Source organism: Panthera uncia, chromosome D1 (assembly GCF_023721935.1).
Source record: "Panthera uncia isolate 11264 chromosome D1, Puncia_PCG_1.0, whole genome shotgun sequence".
NCBI classification, from domain to species: domain Eukaryota; kingdom Metazoa; phylum Chordata; class Mammalia; order Carnivora; family Felidae; genus Panthera; species Panthera uncia.
Genome location: NC_064808.1, coordinates 85,318,638 through 85,335,055, shown reverse-complemented (window position 1 = coordinate 85,335,055; position 16,418 = coordinate 85,318,638). Strand labels below are relative to the sequence as shown.

At 40.8% G+C, this 16,418-nt stretch overlaps 1 protein-coding gene across 1 annotated transcript in view; it reads right to left on the bottom strand.

The window, feature by feature from the left end:
* Positions 1–16,418, bottom strand: part of PRDM10 (PR/SET domain 10) — a 98,777-nt gene that overhangs the window by 22,690 nt on the left and 59,669 nt on the right. Inside the window, exons 8-12 of the mRNA XM_049654376.1 lie at positions 14,065–14,137; positions 11,873–11,990; positions 8,466–8,595; positions 7,265–7,507; positions 775–1,122 (exon numbers count right to left, since the gene is read on the bottom strand). Of these exons, the coding sequence (XP_049510333.1) occupies positions 775–1,122; positions 7,265–7,507; positions 8,466–8,595; positions 11,873–11,990; positions 14,065–14,137 (912 nt within the window). The remainder of the gene's footprint in view (positions 1–774; positions 1,123–7,264; positions 7,508–8,465; positions 8,596–11,872; positions 11,991–14,064; positions 14,138–16,418) is intronic.

The window sequence follows — 16,418 nt, the reverse complement described above, 5'->3', positions numbered from 1 at the left end:
TCAAGGTATTTCTGTAAGACATTTTGCTTCGTTGTTTTTGAGTCTCTTTTGCCATTAGATTCTGCCTTAAGCCACTTGCTAATTGCTTGTGTGAAGTGATAAAATTACCAAGAGTCCCAACACTAATAAAACTATGATCTTTTATTTGGGTAATTTTTTTTAAAAGAGAATATTTTTCATTAGATATTTATATTTAATTACTCATTGACTAGCATAGAACTAGCATATCATCACTTGAAGTCCAAATGAAATCATGAATATTCTGGAATTTATCCTCACCTATTTTGCTCCAGACTATAGTCCAAGGAAGGAGGTCAGTGCTTGACACAAAAGTATATTATATACCAACTTTCTCTTTGTTTCCTTCCAAAATGCATGACCTTAGTAAAGCAAGACAGGATACCACAGTAGTAGAGAGAAAATGTTTCCAGGCCAGGAAATGGGAGTATGTCTTCCACAGGCTCTCTATATTTTATGAGTAGAGGGTACTGGCAAAGATTAAGAAAGACTTTGTAAAAATTATAATCAGATCTGGGTATTTGTTACTTGTAATAAAACTTAAATGTTTAAATGCCAATGTCTGATTTGGACAATTGAGGGTCATAATAATCTTTTGTTTATCAAAAGCAGCTTGATTGAAGAAATACCGTTCTCAACCGTAAAGTTCAAAGAAGGGATGAAAATGCAGGCGGCAGGCAGTCTCAATTTCCCAAACATCGAAGTGTCTCTTACCAAAGAAGAAAGTGTACAGGAATCTCAGGAGTAGACACTCACCTGGATAAAATCTGGGAATCGTTTCTTACAGGTTGGGCAGGTGAAGCAGCCATCATTGATATGAATGGCCACATGATCCTTCAACAAATCAAGGCGGTCAAAGGATTCTGGGCAAAAAATGCAAGAATAAGTCTTCTGATCTGAATGGAGCTTCATGTGGCTCTCCAAGGACGCACTGCTGATGAAGCCCTTGTTACAGAGATCACAGGTCAGCGGGCAGTTCCCCTCCCGCCCGTGGAAGCGCAAATGTTGGTCCAGTTTGTCCTTTTCACGGAAGGCCTTCCCACATTGCAAACACTTAAAAGGCCGGAAGGACTTCCGGATAAACAGATGCTGAAGAGCTGCATTCTGAAAGACACACACAAATACGATTATTTAGTGAGGAAATCAAGTGCAGAAGCAGCTCACACCTTTATAGACAAGTAGAATGATCTCTGCAGTCAGACTTTCCATAGAAATTCAACTCTGGGACACACAGTTGAAAGAAGTCTTTCAGGGGCGCCTGGGTGGCTCAGTCAGTTAAGCGTCAGACTCTTGATTTCAGCTCAGGTCATGATCTCAGGGTTCATGGGATCGAGATCTCAGGGTTCAGGGTTCATCAGGCTCTATGCTAACAGCATGGAGTCTGCTGAGGATTCTCTCTCTCCCTCTTTGTCTGCTTCTCTGTCTCTCTTTCTCTCTCTCTTTCTCTCAAAAATTAAAAAAAAAAAATTTTTTTTAAAGAAAGAAGATTTTTCTGGTGAAGACATTAAAAACAAAGCAAGCCCCAAATGCTGAAAAGACAAATTTCTTTTATGTCTCACAATATTTATGGATGTTGGGGGGAGGGGGTGAAAGAATTTAAGTAAGACCCAAAAAATAATTCCCAATCAAGGATTTGTATAAAAAAATAAATCCCCGAATGGAGTAGAATAATAGAAGATTTATTAGAAATGATGTGGGATAAGTCACACACGCATTAATGAGGTTGGAGCAAGTCAGCCAAATGTTACTTGCTGAAGCTCTTGAGAAAAATAATTAGAAGCTTGATTAAAATGTTTAGGAGGAAATAAAAGATATAAAAAGGACTGAAGGGCAGTACTTGCCAGGGGCAGGGAAGGAGGCAATGGATACAGGGTTTCTTTGAGGGTGAGGGAAATATTCTGGAATTATCATGGTGATGGTTGTACAACTTTGGGAATATTCTACAAGCCACTATAAAAGGGTGAATTTTATGGTATGTGAATTATATTTCAATTTAAGAAAAGAAACTTGAGAGAGAAATGAAAGATACAGATTTATATGAACATGTTTATTCATGACACAAGATACATGAACACCCATCATAAATGGAATATGTGTATTTGACCACTTCCTACTTAGAAATTGCAGAAGACAAGTTCTCAGTGTAACTAGTTAGTTCCACTGGTTAGAAGGCCATGCTAAGAAAGTTAAGCTTATCACTTTGTTCTCTGTCTAGACCAGCCAATTTTTTTTTTTCAGTCACAGATCGCACTTCTAATGTTGATTAGCTATCTTGTAAATTCATGCAATTGTTACAGGGAATCCTAGTGGCAGACTATGGATGGATATTCAATGCAAATTCATCACTACGGCTGGAAAAACAGCTCATGCTCTACTGAGAGCAGATCAACAGAATCATCTTTCACACAGAGAATTCTGAATCAGTATTTTAGTTATACTATAATGAAGACTCATTCATTAGTTCCTCAAAAGGCCAGAGAGAATGCTCTAGAGAGCTAGGAGAAGGAAAAATAATCCTTCAAAAAAATATATCTGTGAGTGGGTATGCTTATGAAACTATGAGGGAATAGTAATTGAAGGGTTAAAGGAGACCTTAACGCATTATTTGTGCGATGAAAAAAGTACAAGGAACCATGCTTAACCCTTTACTTTCAAATTACTTACAAGAAGCAATGTCTAAACTGAATTTAAAGTGAAATAATCATTCGGGGAAAAGCAAAATAATTATGTTTTAGTTAGTGGAAATTCTGAACACAGTTACTATGTGACAGAAAACTTCCTCTTCAGGGGTCTCTCACAGGGCTGGGAGAGACATTTTACCCACTCATTTATCTCAAGTAGGTATTTAGAAATTCTGTTGTCTTCCCAAGTTGACTGAGGTTGCTTCCAGACTGCATCATATTTTATTCTCCTTTGTATCCAAATCCCTTGACATATAGCTTAGCTCATAGGAAGTGTTCAATAAAAGTTTCAGAATTAATGAAATGTATTCCATATGAAAATCAAGATGAATTTTTTCAAGGTCTCTTTTATAGTATCTGCAGAGATCTTAAACAGTAGCCCTTTTTCACGTCAGCCACAGAGCTTTCTTGCACTGTTATACGGTTCAGCAGTTACCTAATCTTTTTACTCTGCCTGAACAAATACTTATTTTACATAAAAGCTTACACTATTCTGGCTACTTCTAAAACTTAATGGAAATATTGCAAATAAACAAATACTGTCCTGAGGTTCAGACATTCAAGATTTAGAGTGCTTTTGGCAGGTAAGAATCAGTTTTCCTTTATCCAAGTTTGATAAGGTTTCCAAGGGCAGACACAATGTACCACTGATCTTGGTCCGACTAGGGATTCCATTCCTTTTTGGGCACCAAATTCAGAACTCGATTTTGTTTTGGACTATTATGCTAATAAGTCTTCTGCCATTCCTGATTAGCAGGAGTGTTCTCAGACACTTGATCACTGACCAGCCACCGGGCTCCTCATTCTTAGTTCTGTCCACAAACCTTGTTCTTGTCATCTTTCTAATCCCCATGAAGCCCTGAAGACCGTATTTCTCTGATCTAATGATCCTCATGTAATCCACACAGCACGGGGCAGTGAAAGTGCTGAAAACTGTCCCCACCCCAACCCACTTCCAGGCCACTTGTATCCTCTGTAGTTCAGAGCTGTGCTGGCACATATTTCTAGAGCAAACCACGAAAAGTGGCAGAAGCAGCACAGATGGATCCATTATGGATCTTCAGATCCCTGAGTTGCCATCAGCCAACCATGCCATACTATTTGGTATGTAAGATCCTCAATGGTACCACAATGTTATGGTTGCTAAAACCTGTGATAAGGGATTCAACCCACAATGAAATGAGTTCTTAGGTGCACCTGAGTGGCTCAGGTGGTTGAGCGTCCAACTCTTGATTTCAGTTCAGGTCATGATCCCAGGGTTGTGGGATCGAGCCCCACATCCAGCTCTACACTGAGCATGGAGCCTGCTTAAGATTCTCCCTCTCTCCCTCGCTCTCCCTCTGCTTTTCCCCTGTTCACAAGTGTTCTCTCTCTGTCTCTCTCTCTCTCTCTCTCTCTCTCTCTCAAATTAAAAAATAAAATAAGATCATTTAAAAATTAAAGGGCACCTGAGTGTCCCAGTCGTTTAAGCATCCAACTCTTGATTTTGGCTCAGGTCCTGATCTCATGGTTCTTGAGTTTGAGCTCTGTGCTGGGTCACACTGAGAGTGCAGAACCTGCTTGGGATTCTCTCTCCCTCTCCTTCTGCCACTCCCCTGCACTCACTCACTCTCTCTCTCAAAAATAAGCAAATAAACATTTTTTTTAAATTTTTAATTAAAAAAATTTTTAATGAATTCTGAGACAACGTTCTTTATAGACAAATACCTATAATGATTCTCAAGTTTGATATTAATAGCTAAAGGAAACTTAATTTAATTGATCAATTTGCATATTATTTTGATCTTGACACTAAAAAGAAATAAATCCTGTTGACTTTTTTTTAAGTTTTATTTTTATTTTTGAGACAGAGAGACAGAGTGGGAGTGGGAGTAGGGCAGAGAGAGAGGGGGACACGGAATCTGAACCAGGCTCCAGGCTCCAAGCTGTCAGCACAGAGCCCAATGTGGGGCTCAAATTCACAAACTGCGAGATCATGACCTGAGCCAAAGTCAGACGCTCAACCAACTGAGCCACCCAGGCTCCCCTGTTGACTTTTTTAAGTAGGCTCTACATGCAGCATGGAGCCCAACTTGGGGTTTGGACTGACAACCCTGAGATCAAGACCTGAGCTGAAATCAAAAGTCAGATGCTTAACCAACTGAGCCACCCAGGGGCCCTGTTTGTTGGCTTTTTAATTAATTAATTTACTTTTAACTTTTCTCTGTCTGTTTTCTACCCGGCTTTCAAAGCCTTTGGTGGACTAGCCAACAAATCTCACTCTCCACTGTCCTTCACCTGGCACCCACTAGGGTCAAGCTACCATGTGCACTGTCCCATAACCATTCCAAGCACATGCCCGTGTGTTGGCCTTTGATCCTATGGCCACCATCCACAGAAACAGCCTACCTTCTTCCCGTCTCTCTCCCAGATTGTTTAAATCTCACATCATCCATGAACTGCTGCATCCATATTCCCTGACTGCTTCCTCTTTCTTTGGCCTTCCTAGCTTCCCAGTTTTGGTAACAATTACAGGTTACACTTTTAAACCTAGCAGTCAACTGTAAGCCACCTTACATGACCATTATCTCCCTAATTGGACTATAAGCTCCTAGAGGACAGGACTCATGTGAAAATTGTATTGTGCCCCCAGCACAGTGCCGAGCCTATAGTCAGATCTCACGACTATCCCACAAGTCGTTCAAGTCGTTGTAGAGCTGGAAGGGACCTTGGAGATCGCTTGGTCCTACCCTTTATTTTGTGTAGGAGGAATCTGCCGCCCACAATTTATTCACTGACCTATCTGAAGATCAATTGTTGCTCATTAACTAATTAGCATTCACTGTAGCAACCAAATTGTAGTTTCCACCAGGATTTAGCACGTACAGGTTGCAAAGAAGAGCAGGTCAGGCAAACACTTAAATAACATTCTGTTACGTGAGACACAGGAAACAAACCTACCTGCAGCTCCAACTGAGCAGGCAGCATTAGAGGAGAGAAAAATAGTTACATTACCAATTGGATTGGAAGACTTCCCTTCAGTTGGTCATTACCAACCTGGATAGAAAAGATGAAAAAATACATAGCCCTACTTTTTAGAATGTGTGAAAGGAAAAAGAACAAAAGCTCAACTAAGACTGACCTCCAGAAGCCACATGCACATGGCTTTGGCTTTGACACAAGGAACCCTGTACCTAAACCAGTCACCCAACTCACTGAAGAATGCAAGTATGGTTATAACCACACTACACTTGTACAACCACAACTTCACTACACGTGTGGGCTTTGAGGTTGGTTTTTTTCCTTCAAAAAAAAATTAAATCTGGTAAGCATTTCTCTGAACTTCGTAAAAATTCAGAATGGCCAAAGCAGAAAAGACAGTAATTGAGCAGGAGAGTAAAACGAAGATTGAGAAATAATGTAGAATGACAGATGGGAAGGTATTAATTCACAGCTTTTTGCCTTTCTGGTCTATGTTTGTGTATGTTTACATGTCCTTTTGAAAGAATACACATGGAGCCAAGAGTATTATGTGTTTCCATCACAGGACCCGTAAAAAGGATGTTTGAATACTATTACACAGCTGAAAGTGTTTAAATGTACTTTTACATGAAGGCATGGACTGAACTATTTTTCAAGGTCCCTTCTAGCCCATAGGCAAATGAGAAGTCCAAAAGAAACATAAGCTAAAACAATCACCTATCTAGAAATTGTGAAGCCTGAGAAGTTATACAGAAAAACCCCTCTTTCTATCCACATATAAAGTACAATAAAAGTATATACCCTGCTGCCACAGACAGGGGTATAAGTAATTGTCTTCTGGATGTAAATTGGTCAGCACGTGCACTTATCCTGCTCTCCACATGCATCCCCTGCAGCAACTAACTCAGACTCTGAGGCTATCTGTGAAAAAAAGACTTAACACGCATCTGATCTGGAAGCCAAGGAGGTCCCGTGGCCACATGGTCTAAAGTCAAGACGCAGGCCACATAAGTGAGGTATTGACCAACTCTGAACCTGGAGCTTAAACTTCAAGCTGTCCTGGGTGTGTAAAGCGTACCTGCCATATCAACTCGGCCACGGGTCCCTTTGCTTTGACGAGTAATGACATTTGCCAGTCTCCCCTTGGAAACTGTAGACAACCAAGTTCATTTACCCAGAATTAACCTGAGAGCTCTCATTAGTCACAGATCAGCCTCGCTGTAAATCACAGATACAGCTTCGCTGTAAATCATTATTATAATTAAGTGGACTTATTTCCCCATTTCCAATCTGTGAGTTTAGGGATCCAGAACGTGATCCTATTTGAACTATTCTTGTCCCGAAGCTGCCAAAAGCCAGGCTTCTGTGTCATTACTAAACTGATGGGATCTAGGACCAGCCATTCCAGCCTGTCACAGGACACAAAGACATTGAGAAATAGTGAATACGTTCTTCTGAAATAAGGGAATCAAGCACGTGGTAGGTTAGATGCAGGATTTCGAAGTGGACGGTGAATAGTAAGTCAGGAAACGTGGCGCCTCGAAAGCCAGCTGACTGGAGAAAGGGCAGCACCTCATCAGGGAGGAGCCGCGCTCCCCACTTACTCGGATACGCTTGGCTCTGCGCATGTCATCGGCCGTCAGAGTGCTCTGGGCAGGCAGCGCGCTCTCCTCATGCTGGGGCTGCAGATGCAGGCTGTGAGTCTCTGGCTCATGCTCCAGAGAAGGCTGGGTGTCCTGTGGCAGCTGTGGGATGGGGAGAGCAGTCTGCTCTGGTTGATCCAGCCCGTTCAGAGTCGCTGGCTCAGCCTCATCAAACTGCTCCTTGGTGGAAAAATGTAGCAAGTCCTGAAATTGCAACAACCAGGAATTATTTCCCCACCTAGGTAGAGACTCGTGCTACAGAGATCGTCAGCTAAGATTCAGAGTTCCTGCATGATTTTTTAAATGGCTAGAGTCATGATACCCAGAAAAAAAAAAAAAAAAAAAAAAAATTCTCCTTCTGGGAAAACCATCCCCAGGCTGTGAAAACTAGGAGATATTCCAGATCACTTCTTGAGGAAAGGACTCTAATGGGAGAACTCTTCTGGAATATAATCATTTCAACTGTTTCAACGGATTAAACAGGGTCCCCCAGTAATATCTCTGATCAATCTCAAATCTTGAGGGCAGCAATGTTGGGTTTTTGTTGTAACATTCAAGAATACGTTCTTCTTATGTGGGGTGTGTGTGTGTGTGTGTGTGTGTGTGTGTGTGTATATATATATATATATAATGGAGTATTACTCGGCAATCAAAAAGAGTGAAATCTTAGCATCTGCGACTACGTGGATGGAACTAGAGGGTGTTATGCTAAGTGAAATTAGTCAGTCAGAGAAAGACAAATGTCATATGACTTCACTCCTATGAGGACTTTAAGATACAAAACAGATGAATATAGGGGAAGGGGACAAAACATAAGAGACTCTTAAACATGGAGAACAAACAGAGGGTTGCTGGAGGGGTTATAAGAGGGGGGATGGGCTAAATGGGTAAGGGGCATTAAGGAATCTACTCCTGAAATCATTGTTGCACTCCATGCTAACTAACTGGGATGTAAATTAAAAAATAAATAAATTATGAATAAAAAAAAAAAGAATACGTTCTTCTTGCCTTTCTCCGGTCACCCTTTAAGGAACAGGCGGCAAAGCACCAGCATGGCAGGATGCTCAGCCTCTGGGGGGATGTTTGTACTGAAACCTGGTAATTGCTCCAGGTCCCCTAAGCAAGCATCTGACAAGGAAGGAGCTCTTCCCTCGCCCAATACCTGTGTCGTGTCATCACACTTTTCCCCATTTTCGCTGGTTATTTCCAAGCGGATAAATTTTGGAGGGCGCCCTGGCCGTCGACCTGGGCCAAATCGCCTCTTGCCTCGTCCCCTTCCTCTGCCTCTTGTTCTGGGGACAAAAGATTGGGTTATAAACAGTCATGGTTACACAGTTCTCACTAACAAATATTTCCCTCGATGGTCCTGATGAGCCCTGAATCTTGATTTTCTCTCATTTTACTACTTGTCTTGATTCTTTTTCTAACAGGAACAGTCATTTTGATAATATACACTTTCTAAACGTCTCATCCTTGCCATCTAGATAGCTCTTACATTATTCAGGAAAAAAAGGAGCTATAAAAACTCAAAGCACTGACACCATTTCATTATTGAAAGTTCTGGAAGCACAAACATATCTCTGAAATGCCATGAGAAATGCAGACAGGACAGAACGCGCTAAGCCTTATAGCCATTCCTAGAAACGAGATTCCATTCTTTCCTTCTTGTCTCCTTGCTTCACTTCCTATTCCTTCCAAGAACTGTGGCTGGCTTCAAAAGAACTTTCTTGTTTTACCATAAGCTTCTGGAAGCTCAAAACAAACTTCTAATTCAATTGTTCCATAACATGCCTAGTAAACACCAAATCAATTTCATCCCCTTTAATAGATTCCTAGCATACAAAAATTCCTTAATAAAACGAATTCAGAAAGTGTATCATTAAAATCTCTTTCAGAAGATGTGTGTGTGAGGGGATTAAGAGTACACTTACTTGATGAACAGTGAGTAATATATGGAATTATTGAATCACTATGTTGTACACCTGAAACCAATATAACACTGTATGTTAACTACATTGGAATTAAAAGAAAAGGAGATGTGTACGAGAGATATGTATAAAATTAATCAGATCATGTTTTATTCTTCCACTCATCTATTTCACAATTTAACAAAAATTATATGTTGTTCCAGAACTTTTAAAAGGCTCCTTACTATTGAAAATTCTGAGCCTAGGCAAATGTAGAGAGTAAGACCAATGTGCCCATTACCTAATTTCAATCCTTAGCAATTCATGGCTAATTTTATTCCATCATATTCCCACTATTTCACTCACACACACAAACACCCATTAGATTTTTTCTTAGTTACTTATTACTTTTTTTGGTAAGTAGGCTCCACACCCAATATGGGGCTTGAACTCACAACCCTGAGATCAAGAGTCGCATGTTCTACTGACTGAGCCAGCCAGGCGCCCCCATTAGATTATTTGTGAAGTAAGTCCCAGATGTTATTTCATCCGTAAATATTTCAGTAAGCGTCTCCACAACATAAAGACTCATATTACGGAGCGCCTGGGTGGCTCAGTCAGTTAAGCATTCGACTCCGGCTCAGGTCATGATCTCATGGTTCAGTTCAGCCCCGCGTTGGACTCTGTGCTGAGAGCTCAGAGCCTGGAGTCTGCTTTGGATTCTCTGTCTCCCTCTCTCTCTGCCCCTCCCCCATTCATGCTCTGTCTGTCTCTCTCTCTCTCAAAAATAAATAAATACTTTAAAAAGATTCATATATATCCACAATACCATTATTACACCTTAAAAAAAAATCTGATAGTTGCTCAATATTATTAAATCTAGTCAAAGTTGAAATTTTCCTAATTGTCTCAAATTTCTTTTTAACAGCTAGCCTACAAATATCTTTACCAACCATGTGTCACGCTTGTGCTAGGCAATAAAGACAAGTTCTATATGACGGTTTTTACCTTCAGAAGTCTAGTAGAGGCGGCAGGCACGTAAAGCAAAAATCACAATAAAACACAAAAAGTGCTATAATAGAGCCATGAACAGAGTTCTAGGGACACCTGACAGAAAATGACTCAACTCTCACTGTGTCCTCCACCCACTTCAGACATTTACTCCCATGGTCATATCCTAGACCTTGTTATCCTCAATAAGTGCAGAGCCTCCCGCCTTACGCCAATTCTGTGCATCGTCCACTCTAAAGCTATCTCTAGCTTTCTAGCGCACATCCTCAAATACCTGGACTCAACAATCCTTCTATCTCACTACCACCTACAATCTAGTCCTTGTCACCTATTTGCAGTCTTAAGTCTTCTTGATGTTTTCCCTCCCTTCTTTCCACACATTAAGCAAAGTCGTTCGCTGTCAGCACTCCCTCGTGTATGCTCTTGATTGCCATCCCTGCTCCATCACTTTTGCTGTGTTGCACGTGCTTGGGAGAAACTACTGTGCAATCCAATTCTCCAGCTGCTCTGCACTGACATTATTGCAGCAAACGGAGCTGGAAAATGACACCCAGCATGCTAGTGGTCTTATTTTAATGTCATGACCATGAACCTCAAGGGAGCTCTTACCTTGCAGGCAGTCATGCTGTACCTCCCTAGAACACTGACTTTCTTACTTTCCTAAATGCCTTGTCACACCATCTCTTCTCTTTTCAAGTCCTGTAAAAGCTGGCAACCCTACATCTGTCCCATCACCCTAGTCCAACATACTCTCGTTCTTGACCTGAACTGTTGAAATAGATTCCAGCTGGCCTCCCGTCCTCACTCTTGCTCCAATGAAAGCAAAAGTGACATTTTTTTTATCCAGCATGACATTTCAACACATAAATTCACATCACAGGTACTCCCTGATCAGAACCATTTAAGACTTCTTATCATGCTTAGAATAATATCCAAATTTCTTACCATTATCCACAAAGCCTACCTGATCTGGCTCCAGCCTACCCCATCCTATATGATTCTCTCTGATTTATTTCTTTCAGACAGTGGAATGAAACCTATGATTAAGTTTGATGAAGAAATCCTACTTCTGAAAAAAAGTTTACAAATCAAAGATGCAGAATGTGCTATCTTAAGAATTCCTATCCCAGAATCTCAAGTTAGGGGAGATATAACTGAGGGGGAAGGATCTCCTATTGCTGGGTACTCTGGTCATGCTGGAAAAGAAGTAAATAGTAAATGAGGATGGGGGTGGGGCAAAGGAAATGACAGATAAGAAACTTTCCTCAGTGGGGGCACCTGGATGGTCAGTCGGTTAAGCATCCAACTCTTGATTTCAGCTCAGGTCATGATCTCACGGTTTATGAGTTTGAGACCCACTTTGGGCTCTCTACTGACAACACAGAGCCTGCTTGGGATTCTCTCTCTTCTCTCTCTCTGCCTCTCCCCTGCTCTCTCTCTCTCTCTCTCAAATAAATAAACATTTAAAAGAAGAAGAAGAAGGAGGGGGAGAAGAAGAAGAAGAAGAAGAAGAAGAACGGGAAATAATTTCCCTCAGCAGCCCACCTGATTACCTGTCTATACACAGAAACACTCGTTAATTTACAGAAAACATGGAAATGAATGTGGACCTTTAAAAACTGAGTTGGTGAAACTTTCTCTCTCATTATACCTGCTAAACACATCCAGTTTTTCATCATGGGAATTGAGATGCTGCTGCAACTGCTCCGAGCTTATAAATCGGCGGTTACATTCGTAGCAGGGCCAATTCTTCTCCTGCTCGCGAAGAACTGTAGTCACAGGAGAGAAATCATAGAGGCTAATGATCAACAGACAGTGATAAACTCAAGTGCCCAGTACTTCCACCAATGTCATCTCACGGGTAGCCCAGCGTTCATAAACGTAGTGTCTGCTGTTTGCATTACTGTTTTGTGATAAAATCAAAGGCTACAGTTTGACAAAGAGTAGTTGTTAGGATCTTATTTTCTTCTACATTCATGTATGACATCAAAGAACAAACTCTGTCATACTACCCTTTGACACCTCCCCAACAGACACACACACACACACACACACACACACACACACACACAACCTCACCACACCGGAAAGGCAGAAATGTGCTACAATGGAAATCTGGATTCAGATACCTTAGTGATTCAGATCCAGGTTTTATAATCTGAAGGCATATTTTGTCACAAAAAAAACCTTAAAAGTCAATGCTCAATAATAAAATGTTACAGTATCTACTAAATATCTACTAAAGTTGATTATTGGCACACCCGATCCCAGCAATTCCACCCCTGAATACACACCCCACAAAAATATACACAAATGTTCGCTAAAGACACGTAGAAGAATGTTCACAGTGGCACTTTTCAAATTAGCCCAAAACTGGAAACAACCCTGTTGCATCATAAAGAATTTGGCTGGATTTTATCCCTGGTTCCTGGCAAATAACCTGTAAGTCTTTGGAATTTCCCATGTAATAGGAGTGTTTGTTGTTATTCGTTGTGGTCTTTGACCATACCTGAGTTTCTGCTAATATGACTTAGGATGGGGGCTGCCTGTGCCAGAAAGCTGAACCATGTGATTACAGGGTTGGGGCTTTGAAACAGGTGGTATCAGCCAGGGAGTAAGAGCTGGAGAGTAAGTTCAATCGTGTGCCCAAATGATTCTATCAACCATTCCTATGTTGTGATGCCTCAATAAAAACTCTGCACACTGAAGCTCAGGAGAGCTTCCCTGGTTGGAAATCACGTATCACTGTGCCAAGGAAGTCACATGGCCTAGCAACATGGAAGCTTTGCATTTGGGACCCTCACAAACCCTGCCTTAAGTATGTCTTCATTTGCCTGGTCTTGATGTGTGTCCTTTATAATCCTAAGTATAGCACTTTTCTGAGTTCCGTGAGTCACTCTGGTAAATTATCTAGCCTAAGGAGATACTAGCTCCCTAAACTGTAGTTAGTTGGTCAGAAATACAGGTAGCATGGGAACCCCAAGCTTGCAGATAGTGTCTGAAGTGAAGAGAGTCTTGTAAAAGACGTGGCCTTTAACTTGGAAAAACGTAACCTAACCCAGGTAGTGTCAGAAGTGCACTGTGCAACCTAGATTTTCATCTACAGTTAAATAGATAAATGAATTATGGTATATTCATACAAGAGAACACCAAATAGCAGTGAGGATGAACGAATTACAAGAATATACAACAATATGGATAAATTGTACAAATAAATGTTGAGCAAAATATTCCCAGACATACATCATATAATTCTACTTATATGAAATTTGGTAACAAGCATATTATATCTGTGGTATCAGAAGTCAGGAGATCCATTACACTTGGGAGTGAAGAAGAATTGGAAAAAGGCACAATGGACTTCCAAGGTACAGCTCATGTTGTGTTTCTTGATCTGAATGCAGGTTACATAGATATGCTCACTTTATGAAAATTCATCAGGCTGTATACTTATGATTTGTGCATTTCTCTGTATGTAAATTATACTTCACTAATATTTATATCAAAAACAAAGTCAGTGCCTGTCTTGCTAATGTCCTCAGAGATGATTAAATCTAGATAGAGATCATCCTCTGGTCTAGGTTCTAATTTAGTATTTGGAGGTTTTCATTATATTAAATACTGTTTTCCAGCACCCACGAAAGAAATGTAAACATGTCCCTGTCATTTGATCCTAGAATTAGACAGGGATATGTAGCTGGAAAAACAAAACAAAACAAAACAAAACAAAAAAAATACTGGAATATCATTAGATATATAGAGGTAGAAAAATTGGGAGATTGCATAATGATGTAATATATACAATTTACAATTCATATAGAAAATAGAAAAAAGTCCAATCACCTTTCCTTTCTTCCTCAGAAATGTCATGAATTTTCTGGTTCACAAACTCAGCATAGGATGCAGCATACCACACCTGCAAGAACCAAGTACGGCATCAAGAACTAAAGGACATCACCAGATGTTCTGTGCATGCGTAAATTCTTTCTCCTGCTTGCATAAAACAATTCAGGCTTTCCCACAACCCACAAAAAACAAACAAACAACAAAAAGATCGCACTGGGAGCCGATCTCTTTCACACCAGATGGTCAGTCAGGAAGCTCACATGCCAAGACACACTCACTGTGTGTTTTCTTTTTCCTTTTTAAAAAATTGTCTTTGTTATCAGAACAACTTCACAAGAGATAATATTAATAGTCTCTTCATCAAAATAAAGCATAGCCTTCTGGTTGTTTTATCTGTATGTAAACACGGGTTTTCACACAGCTGGAATCATAGTGGCTTCCACCCCAACATGTCACCCAATGGTCTTGCTGGGATCACCAATGAGGATTTCAAACGCTACCACACTCTCCTGAGTCTCCTCCTCCCTCCAATCTCACTGGCTGCTTCTGCTCAGTCTCCTCGTCGGACTCTTCCTTTCTCAGCTTCCTCAGAGCTTAATCCAAGTCCAGGGCCTTCTTATTTTTCCCTAAAGTGACCGCATCTATTTCCAACCAACTCTACGTCGACAGCTCCCAAATTAATATCCCTATCCCAGACCCTCCCTCTCTGTTCCTTCTACATACATTCCATGCCTACCTGGTATTTGGCATGCTTTACAAACAGCTCAAACTTAACATGTCCAGAATTGAATTCTAGTTGCTTCCCTATTGCACCCCTACCCCTGGCCATCTTTTTCATCTCAATAAATACCCTGCCTTCCAACCAACTGCTCAGACTTGAAACCTAAAAGGTATCTCATATTTCTAAGTGTCCTTCTGTCATCCTTCAGCAAGAACTGTGAACAGCTCAAATGTTCTCCAACTCTGCTTCTCCCACCAAGATGCATGCCAAGACGCGCTCTTGCCTGTTGTTCTAAAAGCCTCCTCTTTTCCACTCTTGCTCCCTCCAATCCATTCTTGACACAGGAGCAGAGAAGGCTTCTAAAAACATAATCAGATTTCATCATTCCCATGTTTAAACAGCTTCTCACTCATAAAAAACATGCCATGTTCGATGACGGTCTCTAAAGGGCTCCATGATCTACTCCAGGTCTTCTCACTCTCCCTTACTGCCTTTCAGCAAGAGGGCCTGCTTGCAGTTTCTCAAACAGGCTAAGATCTTTCCCACCCCAACCTTTGCCCTTGCTGGTCCACCATCAGGAGTGTTGGGTTCTTCCCCTTCACCTCCCCTAGCCCTTGTACAGCACTGGCTCCTTCCCATTCCATAGTCCCTCACCTACTTATCATCTCCTCAGTGAGGCCTTCCCTCTCCAGCATTTCTAAATTGGTCCCTTGCCTGCTATCTGCTCTTTCTGCACCATTTGTTTCCTTCATAGTTCCTACCACTATTTGATATTACAGTTGACCCTTGAACAACAGGAATTTGAACTGCATGGGTCCACTTATACACAATTTTTTTTATAGTAGAGTACTGTGAATGCACTTTTTCTTCCCTATGACTGTCTTTTTTTTTTTTTTAATACTTATTTATTTATTTTGAAAGAGAAAGAGAGAGGGGGAAGGACAGAGAGGGAGAGAGCATCCCAAGCAGGCTCCACACCGTGAGCGCAGAGCCTGACATGGGGCTCAATCCCATGAACCCACGAGATCATGACCCAAGCCAAAACCAAGAGTCAGACTGCTCAACTGACTGAGCCACCCAGGCACACCCCCCCCCCGCCGCCATGATTGTCTTAATAGTATTTTCTTTACTGTAGTTTACTTTATTGTAAGAATACAACATATAATACATACAGTATACAAAATGTATGTTAATCAAGTGTTTATGTTATTGGTAAGGCTTCCAATCAATGGTAGGCTATTAATAGTTAACTTTTTGGAGAGACAAAAGTTCTGTGTAGATTTTCAAATGCCTGCGGGGTCAGCACCCCTACTCCCCGTTTTGTTTAAGGCTCAACTGTATTTGCTTATTTACATCTTTCTGCCCACTTTGCCTCTAGAACACAGGCACCAGTCTGTCTCTTCTTAGTGTCTGAAACAGAGTTTCAGGAGTTCAATATATTAATTGCCAAATGAATTAATCATGTATAATTGTTATGACACACTATTTTAACTATATGGAAATATTTGAGACCTCATTTTTAATTGTGGAATAATATTCTACAGAATCTGTGTTCTGTAATTTACTTGACCAGGACCTGTAGTTGGATTTTGAGTTTATCATTTTGCTGTTATAAATTCTACCCTATTCC